Source organism: Rhynchophorus ferrugineus, unplaced genomic scaffold (genome assembly GCF_030347505.1).
Source record: "Rhynchophorus ferrugineus isolate W39M unplaced genomic scaffold, kcgeb_rfMv2 rfM3, whole genome shotgun sequence".
Taxonomy (NCBI): Eukaryota; Metazoa; Arthropoda; class Insecta; order Coleoptera; family Curculionidae; genus Rhynchophorus; species Rhynchophorus ferrugineus.
This window is the reverse complement of record NW_027472582.1, coordinates 25638537-25654675: the sequence shown is the minus strand read 5'-3', so window position 1 is coordinate 25654675 and position 16139 is coordinate 25638537. Positions and strand designations below refer to the sequence as shown.

The following is a 16139-nucleotide window of genomic DNA, read 5'->3' as shown; positions in this document are numbered from 1 at the left end:
GTGTGAAGCTTAAGGTAACAATACTTCATCGATTCCAATATGACAACGCTCGATCACATGCTGCAAAACCGGTGAACACATATCACCCTCCGAATTCTCCAGATGTTGCTCCTTCTTATTACTACTTATTCCGACATATGTGTCATGACTGGCTTCACTACCCATGAAAATACCAAAAAATGGGTCGAATCCTGGATAGCCTTAAAAGATACATCGTTCTTTGGAGATGGAAGCCGTAAATTGCCTGAAAGATCGAAAAAAGTAGGGCAATACTTTGAATAAAATACATTGTATCGATTTTTCACAATAAAGCTTCACAATTAAAAACAATTAAACTAATCTATAGGCCTAATAAATGTATAATAGTTATCTTTTTCTAAATATTTAATAGGGCTTAATAATAAAACCCCAAATTAAATAAAAGAGATTGGAATAATAATAGCATAACAATAATCTCTCAATTTATTCAAAATGATTCATGATAAATACGCAAATGGAATATGATAACTGCAACAAAGGAGAAATTAAATTAACGAAAGTACAATAAAATTATTAGAAATTATATCGTTAAAATTATAATTGTATATCCTTAGATCAAAATTGATATAGATACGTAGTTATGTTATCAAATAACTTGATAACATTTATGGCGTCACTTAAATGTTTTGAAGTGCTTTGAAAAGCTACATGTACTGTACTAAATTAAAACAAAGAGCAAAACATGATAACTGAAGTTACGATTCCATATAAATATTGATCTCGTTACGTATTAAAATAGCCATTTCCGGAAAAGAAAGCAAGCCGTAGCCACATCACAATGAAGTCTGTGGGATTCTTGGTATTAGTATGCCTTACAATAGGATCTTTCGGATCAAGCGAAATTGATCAAGAGCAAATTAAAGAAATTTCAAGAAAAATTACCGAAATTAACTTCAATAACACCGACTTTAACAATGACTTCAAAATGAATATACTGAAAGCAGTTCTGGGTATGCAGACTGTAAGGTAAGATTTTATTACTTATTAATTATTTCATACACATTTTTAAAAAATTAATTACTATTAAAACCCGTGGTAACAATTATAATATATACAATACAACTCTTATAGATAATTAAAATGGAAATCACTTTTGCCTTTGCACTAACGGAGTTTATGATTCGACTAAAAATGTACATTACAAAATTTTTTTTCAGAAAATATTAACATTGGGCAATATATCAGAGCGATATCAGTAGGTACCGAAATAAGCCTACCACATAAACTGATTAGATTACGCATCGATTGTATTAAGTTTTGTAAAAACACAATTTCTTTAGAAATTTAATCATAAAAATGTAATTGTAATAAATGTAACATTTGATGATAATTACTGAAAAACTGGTAATAGTTCAGAATTTAATTCGTATAATTACATTCATTTTCATTTCTACAATTTTCTACTTTCGCGACATAACGATAATTCTGTCCATTTTAACATTAGCTGCATCGATCTAAATAAAGAATAATCAAAAGGTACCAAAACTGGTAAGTACGCTGAGTGCGTTATAATTTCCCATTCAACATACAACAACGTTTGATACAATGATTTTATATATTTGTACGTTTAAAGATCTGAAGATTTAATTCAGTTTGTAATAAAATATTCTATTAATTGATATCTGATAATCAATTCAACTTCTACCTTGTATATCATCATCATCCAACTCAGAGAGAGTCTATTTCTCAATCAATACGCTGCTTTTTTTCATCAAATCTCTCCAGTTTTGATGATCAGCTGCAACTGGCTTCGAAGAATGTTAGTGTCCTGTGTATGAAATCGTTTTCTATGATCTTGTTTAATGTCTTCATGAAGTTGCTAGATGCGAGTTCCATTCAAAAGTGAATAATTCGACAAACGTATGTGAGGGAATTCGTTCACCTTTCATCCGAAGGACATATTTAAATAATTTAAATCTGCGTTCCTGGACTCTAAGGCGTCAAGTTTACAGTTCTTGCATTATAACAACGTCCAAGTCTCTTGCCATATTGAATCATGAACCAGGTTTTAATTTTGATTGCGAATAACATTTTCTCTATTCCATACACACTATCTTAAAGAAGCAAGTTTATTAAGCAGTTTAAGCAGCAGTTTATTACTTTAGTAGTCACTTTTTTCTCCTATATTAAGCACTTCAAACCCTACACTTGCTCAACTGCATGCCATTAAGATTGATAATAACAGGAGATGCATCAGTTGTCAATGCATTTGGCTTTTTTTTCGTAAATTCTCAAGCTATATAGCTCTACAAAGCGAACTATATTGTAAATAATGCTCGAAGCCTTGTATTAGTGCTGTCATCAACGAATATTAGATCAGTCAACAACTTTATAGTATGATATTGCATATTATGTCTCTTTATAAATACTTTTCGCATAACGCTCTACTTATTTTCCACAACTATACTGAAAAGCAGCATAAAGACGATATCTATTTGTCAAAGTAGTACTATCTCAAATGAATTTGGAACACCATTTCGCATTCATTGAAATGGAACCATAACAAAAAATTTAAACAGCGAATTGGCCTAAACCCTGCTTGCTCTTTTCGCCCGGTTTTCTTGCAATAATTGGTAGAATACTTATTTATTGATAGTTTTTTTACAATTTTTACCCAAAAACCCAATAATAATACGCTTATAATCATGATTACAAATGATAAATCTATCGAATCCGTTACTGTAGGCAAGAGATGACACCTTTAAGTATTATTTTACAATACTATATGTTGTTTTGTTTTCCAATATATTATTTACGAAATATATTTATAAACAATGTTTAATTGAATGTATTGATAACATTAAGATTTTTAGAGTAAGTGATACCTATGACGCCGACGTGACAAATTTTACAGAACAATTGCTTACAAACGTAAGAGCTTTGATTATTGACCAGGGATTGGAACCTTTACAATTACCCGATGAGAAAGTAAATGTAAGTAATCGAATATTGAAGTATTTAATAGATTATATAAAATGATTTTTACAGCTTGTTGTTACTGGAAATGTTCATTTGACTAATGGTTGGTTGACCGATTTATCAACAATATGGACATATGATGAAGTTCAGATCAATTATTCCAATGAAACAAAAATTCTGGATGTAACTCTGCCTCTTAGTTTCGACGTACTCTTGGTGTGTATTACAAAAAAAGACAGTCCCAATGTATCCGCGTATACATCAAATATAATGATTTTTTAGATTACATATGACTATAAAACGAAAATCATATTGGTGACCATCCATGGAGATTTAAAAGCAAAAGTAAAAAAAGTTAAGTTAAACCTTCATCTTGGATTTAACTTCAACACCTACCAGGCATTCGTTGACAAACTTGATGTTAAGAAATCTGGGTATGTTGTACATTTACAGTAAATTATACGAATCAAGAAATATTTCATTCAAAATAAGATCTTTCAATAAAAATAAATATTCAATATATAATTAATTAATTAGACATTATTATTATTTTCAGAACTATTACAATTGAGTTTACTGGGTTGGGATTATTAAATTGGATTATAGATGCCATGAGCGACGTTCTTATTGCTTTGTTCCACAACTTAATTTTGGGAATTGTTGATTCTATCATTCAAACGCCAGTGCAAGCCGTCGTTGAAGATATCAATGAAATCATTAACAATTTCCTTTATCCAAGTTCATTAATCAAGTTAAGTTAATAATCTTAAAATGTTACCATCCAATATGATTGCCATAATTATTATAAAGAAATAAACTTATCGAAAAGAAAAATACAAAAAAATTGTTTGTCTTTTAATATATATACATATGTTTGTGTTTGTAATGTATTTGTCTGTTTACAGCTGTTGCCATGCCATGTTTGATCAATATAAGCTCAATCAACACTAAATACATTTTACATACATTAGGAAAATGAATCCAGAAATATCTAAAAAATTATCAAAAGAATTAATTTTATGTGTTCTTGGTGAAAATTTAGACAAGCTTTCCATTCTTAAAAATATATATGGGTGGAGTGAAAATGAACAAACTGTAGTGCAATACAAAACAATAGTAGAGAGATATTCCGATCTGGCTGAAGACAGTGGAGTTTTAACCGAATCTAAAGAAAAAATTGATTTGGTTGATTTCCAAAAAGATTGCTCCTTTATTGAAGCAACCTTACAGAAATCTTTTGACGAAATCCGAAGCAGCGGCACTTACAATCAACTAACAAAATTAACGCAAATATTCAAGACAACACAAAATGATGAAAAATCTTTCTTGGAAGATACTAAAACAAAGGAAAAAGAATTTATAATGCTTCAAGAACAATATCTAATGGAGCAAAAACAATTTATAACCAAAATAGGGGATACGATGAAAAAGATTGGAATATTAAAGGATGAACTTGAAGTAAACGTTATATATGTATTTAAAAAATAATAATAAAACGAATTTTATTGACAGGACTTTAAAGAAGAAAGTAAAATAAAAGGTAATTACATTGAACAGTGGAATAAAGCAAGAACTGAAATCCATGATTATGAGATACAATCAGAAGAAAGTAATATTATGGTTAACATCAATAAAAAAAAACAAGACTTTCTTAAAGAACAAAGAGTTCATCAAGAAATTAGGAATATTTTCAATGAATTCGAATTGGTAAGAGTATTCATGTTATATAAATAGATTTAGTAATCAGATATGAAGATTTAAAAAATATTAAATCTAAATTAAAAATCTCATTGAATTTTTTTATACTCTTGGAATTTAATATATTCATAAAAATAACCAGTAATAACAAAATGAACAGTACATTATATTTATTAAATATAGAAATTATTAATTTAATGTAATAGTATTAAAAATCTTATTATATATTCCAATTATTTTTTAGGATATGCAACAAGAAATTAAAGGATGGAAAATAAAGTATGATCACGATCTACAAAAAATAAATGAAAAAATTAAATGTCTTAAAGTTAAAAAAGATCAGCAACAAAATTGTATAATTTCACTGAATAAACAGGTATACATCTAATATATAATATTATACATTTATTTTATGAATAAACTCCACCTTAATGTTTTAGTACACTAATCGGCAGAAATCTATAGACGACTATAAAGCTTATAAAGTTAAAAAAGAAATTGAGAATATGGAAAAGGAAAAAAGAAATAAAGCTGCTACAAAAATTCAAGCTTGGTGGAGAGGGGTAATGGTAAGAAAAGGCTTTGGAAAGTACAAGAAAAAGAGAGATAAGAAAAATAAAAAGAAAACAGATAAGAAAAAATAAAAGAACAAACTGCTATATAAATAGTTAAATACAAAAGAGTGGTGAATGTAGAGTGAAATCACTATTGGTTTAAATATATTATTTTTCTTACAATGACTTCATCGTAAAAACACAATAAATACTGAGAAAAAAATGTTTTAAAAATAATAAATATATTTTAAAATAATAGACTTTTAAATTAAATAATAACACCTTACAATTTACAAATTCCATATTGTTCTGTAATCTTTTATAACATCATTTGCAAGTGAATGTTTATGGAACATGAAATATCCCTGAATTTGTGCTGGACTAACATTCTTATTTTCACTAATAACTTTATCCGCAAATTCTTTAGCATTAATTTCTGCATTATGCCCTGGATAAAATCTTACAAACATCTTCTCAATTTGTGCTTTTGAACACCATCCAATATATTCTTTCATATCAACTCTACCTGGTCTTACTAAAGCAGGATCTAACCTTAAAATAAAAACAAATAATTTTACATAAAACTATAACATAATTTAACAAAAAATAACTCGCATAACTCACACTCAAATAACAACATATGGTTTGTTGCATAAGTAAAAAATTGTTTGTTTGATACACTTCATTACCTTTCTACATAATTTGTGGTCATAAAAACAATTCTTGCTTCTGTACTTGCAACCCCATCTAAGCAATTCAACAGACCACTAAAGGTAACCCTATTTAAGCCTTGATATGCAGCTTTTTGTTGTTCACTGTCTTCTCTAGAAACAAATGCAGCATCGATATCTTCAAGAAGTACAATGCTCTGTTGTGGTGCCAAACTCAATAAATGATTTAGCCTATCATCAGATAGACCTCTCTCAGATAAGTTAAGGACACATATGGCAAATCCTAACTCACCAGCCAATGCAGTGATATATGATGATTTTCCACAACCTGGTGGACCATATAATAAATAACCTGCAAATGAAATATTCATAATAGAATACTATAAAATACAATGGTTAAATTACCTCTTCTATAAGGAATGCCTCTATCTGTATACCACGATGGATTGTTGATAAATTCTTGGCAATCATTTAATATTCTTTCACTAATGCCTGTGTCCAATATGACTGATGAAATTGGTCTTTTTTTTCTTGGATGCCCAAATGGTCTCCATTCACTTCCCATAGCAGTATACATTATAGTTTTACCTTCATGCTGCTTTAGAGCCATATGTCTAGCTAATAAATATAAGATAAATGATGATTTATATTATTTACATCAAAATATAATTTTCTCCAGTATTATCCAGTTTAATTAATTATAAACTTTATTAACATTAATTTTATAAACATACCTTCTTCCAATATTCTAAAATATAATGATTTATCACGGCCAAATGCTGTTAATTGAACTGTTTCCCATGGAACACCCATATGCAGATCCAATGTTTGCTGTTCTCTTGTTCTTTCCACTCGAATCCATGTAGAGCCATATCTGAAGATATATTCTTATTTTTGCGAAAACATATGTTTTATGTATATACTTAAAGAAATGTGTGCCTATGCTAGGAATGAAGTCATATTTTGTTTTAACATGACCGCTATCTTTTTGCTCAAAACTAGTTTCTACGCTCAGATGTTGAGTTTGTCGGGCACCTTTAGTAGTCATCCATTGTAAAAGCCATTGGTATGATTTATCACGGCAGGGAACTTCCAAAGTGATCATGTAATGCCGTCTAAAAAGGATAAGAGAAGTCTGATAACATTTTCTCATCAAAGCAGCTCCTGCACCTAAACCAAAGAGACCGAATCCTGCACCAAAATATGGGTTATCTGATAAGGATGCAACATATTCAGTTATAGGCATTATAGTTAAATAATTAAAATAAGATTAATTAAAAGACAATGTACTATAACCTATAAAAATGTCGGTACATTAGAACTACAATCGAATGAACGTAACTTTGACAGCAAATTTTGATTCTTTTATTTATATGTTATAATTATTATTTTTAATCTGGTTAAGTCAAATCAATGTTTATACGAAATTTATATAACAGCGGAAATTTAATATGAATTATTTATTTTTGTTGTATTAAATGAACAAATATATGTACCAGGCGCCTTCGCCAATACCAAATAGCGGTTATCTGATACTTCGATAGCAGCTCAATATCATAAGTTTTACTAGAGCAATTTGCATAAGGAGCATTAAATGTACGTGTAACTATAAATGGACGTGGAAGGAAATGTACGTGAAACTTGTAGATCTAATTTGTGCAACCTTCCGGCTGTAGATAACAGCACCCCTAATAGAAATCTGTACTTAGATTCATTCGTCTATATTATATGGTCTGGTATGAGTTTAAAAAGCAGTCGAGGGAGGCTGTCACATGAAAACAAATATTAGATGGGAAGTACAGATTGAGTTGATAATGTGCTATGATTCTCAAGTTTGAAATATAGCATAACTTTGTATCTCTCGGTTATTTGGCAGTATTTTGATATGGTAGACAATTTAAGTTAAAGACTGGTGTAGTGCTTAGTATTTTGTAGGTAAAATTGATAGGAACATATTTGAGCTCATTTCGTTTAATTCACTATTGTCTCGTCCAATCTAATATTTTATTGCTAGCTGTCTGAAACCTTTTCATTAATGCTTCTAGGTCCGTTTTTGCTCCCCTTTTTACTTACGTTACTTTAAGTGCCGTGTTATCCGCCAATTTATCTATCGTAATTCTCTCCAAGGAGGGGAATCGAAATTCTGGATTTGATTAGAAGAATCCCAATACTCACCTTTATTTTAAAACCCATACTCAACCTAATACTCGTACCATACTTTATTTATTAGTACACTTTACTATTCGTGATATAATTTCCATTAAGTCGTAGACTTATTTAGTTAATTGTGTTGCAGTTTTGATTGTAGAACAAGTTATTACAATTATATTTATTATATTATTTATTAATACATAATAATCTGATGTAGTAATACTGAAATGATATATATCAATTGTTTAAATGTATTTTAACGTATATTATAAACATATTACCTGCTATCAGTAGTTTGTTCAACATTTAACTCTATTCCCGGAGGATAGTGAGGGTTTAATAGCATATTCAAATGCACTGTATAATTTACGTTGAGATTGAACGAAGTATACGGTCAAGCACCTTGAGCGATCTAATGTGCACTTATGATAGTTCTATATCAGCTGATACAAATGTCGAGATACAGATACGATCGCGATACAGATACGATGTCGATATACGGCATGATATAGAGTATTTTTTATATTATCACTGCAGAGCTACACAGCTTATCGGAATCCAGTTAAAGCAGCTGCAGGAGTTGAGGTACTTCGGCAATAAAGGAGAAGAAAGTGGCATCTACCGCGGAAGTAATCGGTAAAAGCCGAATCGACTAAGCTGCAGGTTGCTGTAATTGCCTTACTAATCCATCTGTAAGGCCCCGAAACTTGGAAACTGTTACAATCTGACATCTGTAAGCAAGTGTTATATATTTATCTTCCAATTCAATGTACAAATGAAACAATCATTGCTCAGTTAATTATCAAATTCAGAGCGTTTGTGGCAAAATCAACCTTTTGGGTAGAAGACACAGCGAAGAGCTCCGAAAATAGACAAGGTTCAGGATCATAGAAAGCGATTTGAAAAATAGGAGGTTAACATTGTTGTGTAACAAGGGCAGAACAGCTGCGACCAATCGCTAACTATACAGATTTAGTAAAGGGTATTCGAAGTCCTGCAACATCAACAGAAGCGTATTGGCTGAGAAGAAGTGGACACTCTCCCAGACCGCCAGCTATAGATTGATGATGATGATTTTTTACAGACAGTAGTTAGCCGATGGTACCAATCAAAGATCTATTATAAATTAGAATAAAGGAGATTATTCGGAGTCACCTTCGAATTTAATACCTAGGATCTTCTTGGATTTATTGCTTACCTGGGTACTTACTTTAGATGGACCGCAGTCGTGGAATATGGTCGGGAGGAACTTACGTGTTCACCACCGTAGTCTGCACAGCAGAAAAAATTAAGACATACCAGGTGTACCGGTTTTTTTAAGAAAAAAACTACATAATTTAAAGTATTGGCCACTTGATTCTATACATCTTGCCCATCTGTCAAGCAAATTATGGATGCCATCCCAAAAAAACTGTTTATCCTTTGAGGCAAAGTATTCATCGAGCCATTTTCTAACTTCTTCGAAATTGGCGAAATGCTGCTTTGCAAGGGTTTATCCCATTGATATGAAAAGTTGATAGTCGGACGGGACAAGGTCCGGAAAGTACGGCGGGTGCGATAATCCAATGCTTCCTTGACCCGTTTGCTTTTTGAGAAGGCGCGTTATCGTCCTGTAAAATCACTTTACCGTGTCTTCGGGCCCATTCTGGACATTTTTCGATCAAAGCATTTTTCAAATTAATTATTTGTTGTCGGTAGCGCTCAATATTCTTTCACCAGGTTTCAACAGTTCTTAGTACACAACGCCATTCTGGTCCAAACACAGACCAAAGCGTTGTTTTGTGACCAAAACGTTTGGAGCCCATCGACCGATTACGGCATATGATAACCAAGACTTTTTTGTGCTTAGAGTTTTCAAAATAAATCCACTTTTCATCATCCGTCACTATTAAGTACAGAAATGACTTCCGATTATACCTTTGAAGCAGCAATTCACAGACGATTTTTCGATATTCCAGTTGCCTGTCATACAATTAATGTGATACCCATCTTCTGACCTTCTGGTCGCTTTTAATTTCTTGCGCCACATTTAATTCTTCTGCCACTTTTTGAGTTTGGATTGGATCTTCATCAAAAAGGTTTTTTTGCAGGTTCGCATCTTCTAGCTTTTTCGGTCTACCAGAACGTTCTTTACCTTATACATCACTTGTAATCAACACTTTTAAGTTTTGGAACTCACGTCTCACATATATTTAGTGTTTGAGCGTACTCATAGTAAATTTCTACCAGCAAACTAGGCCTGTCAGCGTCTTTTTTCTTTTGATTAAATTAGAAAAGTAATGCGTGCCGTTAGATGCACGGTTTTACTCAGAAAACTTGACATTTTCATAGAGATTTAAATATATGAAGGTGTTATTTTCGCAAAATATAACATCTACAGCTTTGAAGCTTGATGTCAGCAGATTAAAATGACATATATGTCAAATCGTAACATTGCATATTTAAGCCCAGGGGTGTGCAACTCCAATGGTAAGTAGTGGGGCAAAGTTTTGCTTAGTTCAATCATTGGGTGCACTGACAACGTGAATTTGGTTAGTTTAAAATAGTTATGTAGAAACCTGTAAGGAAAATACTTTGCTTTGATTGGTCTGCCATTTCGCCTGATTAATTTGTGAAATTAAAATATCTATAATTCTTCTATAACGCCTTCCCATATTTGTTTAGTGCCATCATTTTATGGGATCTATTAGAGTTCTAACTTATCTTGATATATTGAAGGTAGACTTTAAATCCTTCCCTGTTGATATTGCATTAACTTCATTAAACCAAAAATACAAGCACACCTCATAATAACTTAAAATTTGGTCTTGAAAATCATTAGAGATTGGACAGTTGAAACACTAAAAATGTATGTGTTTTTTAAAGATATTTAGATTTTAGAGTATTTAATCTGTGGAACTACTTAATATAGAATGTAGACAAATATTGCATGTTGTCTCTTTTTCAGAAGTTTTGTGAAATAGCAAAGTTCTCTGGAACTGAAAATATGGACTCAATTGGTGATTTAACAACCTCAAGTGGTACTAGATCTCCCGTTAAAAAAGAATATAAGTTATCTAACATGTTCATCTTCTTCACAATTTTCTCCGGGAGAATGATGTGAAAAAATTGAAGTGATGATGAGGCCTTTTAAAGATTTCTCGAACATACTAGGTGAAGGAGGCTGTTTCTACCTCCATGACCTCTAATAGATCCAACAAAATTCTTTAAGCAATCTTGGTTAAGATTTGTTAAACACATGTAGTTATTTGTAAATTTAGACAAAATAGATTTCTTTATGGTAAGAAAACCCCTAAAAGTAGCAATTAAATTTTTAATTGATGGCACTGTAACAAATATTTTCTTAACAAGGCAATCAAATCTAAATATACAACACCTCTAGTATAAAATTCTTGAACACTAATTGTTCTAAATAGTTAAAGAATTACAAATATTTAGGGATATTTTATAATTAAAAGTAGTATTTATTACTACTAATTATTCAGTTATCTGAATAATTACCTTCTTGTAAAACTTCTTTATGTAGAGACATCACACTGACAGCATATGAACAATTTGGTAGATTAATTGAATTTTATTACTACTAACATCTTCATAAGCAGGTTTTAATTTTCTGTAAATAATCAATATATAAACAGTTATGTAGTAGATAGATAATTTTATATATACCTGATAAAAACAATGTTGGATATGCATTTACACTAATACCTGTTCCTGAAGGAAGGGTAATTCTAAATTTTTCACTAAAATGTCCGTGACGGACACCATGACGTTGATATATTTGCATTGTGGTTTATCCAGGTAACTTACTACTATTTACTTGATCAACCCATTTTTTGGGAAACGATGTCTAATTTCGGTAGTAGATTTTTACCCCGGTACACTACATCTTTTACTGCACTGACGCATTGTCATCACTTTTTATATTATTAATCCATAATAATTAATGTAAAACAGACTTCACACAATTTGATAGACCAATTACGTTTCATGTTAGTGGCGGCACCAGGAATTTAAACTAGCCAATCACAATTTGCGATCGCAGCGCTACCGTTGATTGAACTAAACAAAACATTTCTCCAAGGTCGCCTATACCGTGAAATTTCTATCTTTTCTATGATTAAGCCTAGCGAGATCTCTTAGGACTTTCCTGTACATCTGGTACAATATAAAGGGAGTCGGCACATAACTACCATAAAGTGGAGGGGTAAAGATCAAATTAAAATTTCCTACAAAACTAGTTATATTCACAAGTTAAAATATGTGATGTTGATTATTGCATTTAACATATCACCTTCCTGATATAATTTTAATTTTACTAGAGAAGAATGATTAATCTTCTAAAATTATCCAAAACTGAAAATTGTCATCAAATATCAAGCTTCTGCTTCTACAATGACAATTTTTTCTCTTAACACTAGACTCAAATGCATTAATTACAATCTTTATCAACAACACAGATTATATAATTTTTCTTTTATCAATTTTATCATATATTTGCAGATGTTTAATATTAAAAAAGCATATAAACATTTTTGAGAGAGGCAACATTTTCAACTAACAACAAAATATACAATTATTATAAGATTTGCCAAATATCCAAATCAAACTATGTTTTGTCTAAAAGATTATAAAGGACCCTATAGTCCAGTTCGTGTATTAATCACAAAACGTATCACGTACGTATATAAGTAATGCTGTTTCCAAAACAATATACCAATCCAATGTTAATAAAAACAGTATAAGCCGGCTTGGTGGCGCAGAGGTAAAGGCAATAGGACGGTCCTCCTACTGTTGCGATAGCCGCGGGTTCGAATCCTGCTGGGGCATGGTCGAAAATTTCTGTTTGTGATTGTCCTATGCAAGAGTGTAAAATCCGTAATACAAGGAAAATGATCCCAGTCACGCCAGTAACCAGGCTGGGTAAGACCGGATGTCTTCTGGGATGATTTCTAAGTTGGTCACTCGCCAGTCGGTAAGCTTAGTGCCGAGGGCCGTGGTTCGAAGCCCACGTTAAATAGTAGGTTCAGTCCAAATAAACCCATAGTTGGTAAAAGGAGACTTTAAAATATGTAAAAAAACAATATAAAATCAAATGAGCACGGTGACATTAACATAGAACTAAAAAAAATGATTTATAATAATAATATATGATAGAGAAATTATAAAAAAAACCTTTGTTTTTAAAATAATGTTAAGATTGTGAGTAGAAATAAAATTGCAAATTTAAAAAAATCAGATGGGTTACGAAACATTTAATTTTCGTAATAATTAATTCGTCACTCAATTTTTATAATAAAAGCTTCCTGACTCGCTTCGATTTTATTGGAATTATTTATCTCAATTTTTAGAGTTATAAAATTAGTTTTGTGCTAGAACGTACAAAAAAAAACAAAAACAAAATATTGTACATAAATTTATTAATGCAAAGACAATAAAAAATTTAGCAGAAGTTTCATTTCTTTTATTAGTGAATGAGTGTATAAAATTACTCTTTCGTAGTATCCAATAAAAACACTCCACTAATTAGGATTAGGTAATTAGGACATTAACATAGAATATCAAACTGTAAAAAATTAGTCTGTTAGATCAGGGGATAGATATCGCCTCTCATACCACCATAAGCGTCATATGTTACTTAAGTGAGAGGTTTCCCTTTTTTAATCGGGGTGTCAGATACATGAGGGTAGCACGCGCTGTTATAAGGACTATACCGTTTGCAAGATCTATACCTTCACAACAACATAAAATATAATGTTCTTGCTTTGGTTTAGAGTTAGATATGCGGGATTCCCACGCAGGCTTAGTATTGAAAGTTACTTTAAATAGGGGATAAAGCTGATTACACAAAATCCAAAAAGTTAATAACCCGAAAAAAAACAATAACAGAGAAAACATAACAGCTATTTTAATACTTAATGTAACTACGTTATTTTGGCTGTTATAATAACTACATAAATTCATACCTTATAATATTCAGTTATGTACAAAATTAGTTTGATTCCATTTTGATTAGCATTGAGAACTATCGACTGAAAACAGTCGAAACAGTCGATAGTCAAAAAACTAGCAACTGAAAATAGTAATTACTATTTTCAGTCAAATGTACGGTTCGTCTGTTTTGTTCAATTCGTGATGTCAGGCGAAAAAGTACGAACCTTTTCCTGTATAAATTGTCAGAGAGGAAAGGGCGGAGAAAACTGCTTGGAGCAGTTAATTTTATATGTGCTTATATTTTCCAACGGTAGTATAAGCGAGACGGAGATGTACATGTTCCTTCAGGTACTAACTTTTAAAAAGAAAAGGAAAACATACTTACTGAATACTATTAACATGCAATTAATAATTTCATTTTAAAGGAAGTAGAATTACTTTAATATTTTAATGTTCTGTGAATCTGTAAAAAGGAATGGAATTTTTCTATGAAATGGACTAATAATCCACAATTGTTTTATCGTATTTTAATATGTTAATTAGACAATACAATAGAACTTAAACAAAACCTAAAAATTAAAGATGTATAATAACCATAAATACTAAATAAAAATTAAAAATATACCTAATCATAGAAAAAAAATTAATTTATGACATAATTAAAAATGATCGCACAATAACTACTAGTAGTAAATGCAATGCTTTATTTATTACTGAACGGAAATATTTTTTAACAAAAATCGAGAGAGTAATCGAAATTTTACCTATTATTGCTATGAAAACAGTTAAAAGTATTTTATTTTTTATCATTCACAATTTTAATATTTTTATAATGAATGGAACACACACTTGGCCAGTTTCGAGAAAGTTAGAAAATGACTCGATTAATGGTTTTGCTCAAAGGACAAACGACTTTTTGAAGATATTTTTTCTAGCTAGACGTATAGAATTAAACGCCCAATATTTTGAATAAATAACATTTTTCTTAAAAATCATGTAGACTTTTCCGAAAAAACCGATAATGACTTTCCGGTATACCTGGTAATTACGAATTCAAAACAATGTTTTCTACATTTTGAATAATTATTTAATTTACATTAAAAAATCTTATGCGACAGATAATTTATCCATCAACAATAACTTCAATGTATCCGCTGGCAATTTTAAAGGTATTTCAAAATAAAAGATCATTAAATTTAATCCAGTTTCCTGTGAACAGTTCGCAGCATTAGTCAAATTAATTTACGTCAGAGTTGACAACAGTAGGCGCAACAATGGAATTTATATAGGATGAATGTTTATAAAAAACATTTAAATATGACTCTGTAAACATTTTCTATGTAAATATTAAAAAAACAAAATATTTATAAAGAAGTGTAAATAATTATTTAAGTTTTCTTAATTTTCAACTCGTGAATTTATAAGACAGATTTGATTGAATATTAATATAAATAAACTAATTATACAAAAAATAACACATATAAACTACAAAAAACCATAAGATAATTAAAAATTAAGACCATCTAATAAAACTTATGATATTGATGCTATTAGATTAGTAAACTATACTCGTGTGGTTTGTTCTATCAACAACAGTCAATTCAATAATATTTTAAATATTTTAAGTTGAAATCATTAAAAAAATACTTACAATAATTTAATAGTTATCGGACATGTTTAAAGAAAACGTAATAAGATTGGAGAATGAGAAGAAATATTTTAGTAATTGATAACGAAGTTTGATCTTCGTTATCAATTATTTAAATAATACCAAATTGCTTGAAATTCAAGATGTTTTTTTCACAAGATAAACATACGTGTGATAATTTGAAAGAATCTTAAATAATATTTAGTATCTTTAATAACTATATTACCCTTAGTGAATATAACGAAGAATAGAATAATAACATAGAATTATGGGTAAGCTGCAAGAGAAAAAGTATATATTTGGATACAAACCACGTTATCATTATGACAATTCAACGACATCATATAAAAATTGGTTTTACTTCTACTAGATACAATATAGTCATTAAATTAGTAATTAATTAGGTGTTTGGAACTAAAAGTAAGTTATTGATACATAAAAAGTTTTATTTTCAAGGCCAGATATTTATTCGATAGCTCTCATTGAATTGATAAAATTAGTATAAAAGTAAATAAAACTATAAAT

General features: G+C 30.3%; 3 protein-coding genes across 5 annotated transcripts; 2 read left to right on the top strand and 1 right to left on the bottom strand.

Annotated features, from left to right (window-relative positions):
- Nucleotides 1-640: 640 nt before the first annotated feature.
- On the top strand, nt 641-3802 carry LOC143192931 (uncharacterized). Its single transcript, XM_076398770.1, has 5 exons — nt 641-1005; nt 2853-2973; nt 3028-3174; nt 3241-3392; nt 3515-3802. The coding sequence occupies exons 1-5, from the start codon at nt 818-820 to the stop codon at nt 3717-3719; spliced, it is 813 nt and encodes a 270-aa protein (XP_076254885.1). The 5' UTR covers nt 641-817; the 3' UTR covers nt 3720-3802.
- Nucleotides 3803-3933: 131 nt separating this feature from the next.
- On the top strand, nt 3934-5466 carry LOC143192929 (dynein regulatory complex protein 9). The gene is made up of 4 exons (XM_076398768.1): nt 3934-4416; nt 4471-4665; nt 4901-5032; nt 5097-5466. The coding sequence occupies exons 1-4, from the start codon at nt 3934-3936 to the stop codon at nt 5298-5300; spliced, it is 1014 nt and encodes a 337-aa protein (XP_076254883.1). The 3' UTR covers nt 5301-5466.
- On the bottom strand, nt 5433-8459 carry Bcs1 (mitochondrial chaperone BCS1). 3 transcript variants are annotated; one of them, XM_076398764.1, is made up of 6 exons: nt 8314-8459; nt 6805-6996; nt 6616-6755; nt 6287-6499; nt 5900-6233; nt 5433-5762 (listed from the first exon to the last, which is right to left on the bottom strand). In XM_076398764.1, exons 1-6 carry the CDS (start codon nt 8376-8378, stop codon nt 5501-5503), a joined length of 1206 nt encoding a protein of 401 aa, XP_076254879.1. In that variant the 5' UTR covers nt 8379-8459; the 3' UTR covers nt 5433-5500. The 3 variants fall into 3 exon arrangements, with proteins under 3 accessions (XP_076254879.1, XP_076254880.1, XP_076254878.1); XM_076398765.1 differs by lacking the exon at nt 8314-8459 and adding an exon at nt 7052-7191; XM_076398763.1 differs by lacking the exon at nt 8314-8459 and having other exon boundaries at nt 6805-7171.
- Between the last annotated feature and the right edge of the window lie 7680 nt (nt 8460-16139).

Coding starts and splice junctions, on each gene's coding strand:
- Bcs1 (XM_076398763.1), bottom strand. CDS start 7,127: ATGCCTATAACTGAATATGTTGCATCCTTATCAGATAACCCATATTTT. Junction 6,500..6,615: donor TTTTAGAATATTGGAAGAAG/GTATGTTTATAA, acceptor TATATTTATTAG/CTAGACATATGGCTCTAAAG. Junction 5,763..5,899: donor ACCACAAATTATGTAGAAAG/GTAATGAAGTGT, acceptor TTTTATTTTAAG/GTTAGATCCTGCTTTAGTAA.
- LOC143192929 (XM_076398768.1), top strand. CDS start 3,934: ATGAATCCAGAAATATCTAAAAAATTATCAAAAGAATTAATTTTATGT. Junction 4,666..4,900: donor TTTTCAATGAATTCGAATTG/GTAAGAGTATTC, acceptor ATTATTTTTTAG/GATATGCAACAAGAAATTAA. Junction 5,033..5,096: donor TAATTTCACTGAATAAACAG/GTATACATCTAA, acceptor TTAATGTTTTAG/TACACTAATCGGCAGAAATC.
- LOC143192931 (XM_076398770.1), top strand. CDS start 818: ATGAAGTCTGTGGGATTCTTGGTATTAGTATGCCTTACAATAGGATCT. Junction 1,006..2,852: donor CTGGGTATGCAGACTGTAAG/GTAAGATTTTAT, acceptor TAAGATTTTTAG/AGTAAGTGATACCTATGACG. Junction 2,974..3,027: donor TACCCGATGAGAAAGTAAAT/GTAAGTAATCGA, acceptor TGATTTTTACAG/CTTGTTGTTACTGGAAATGT.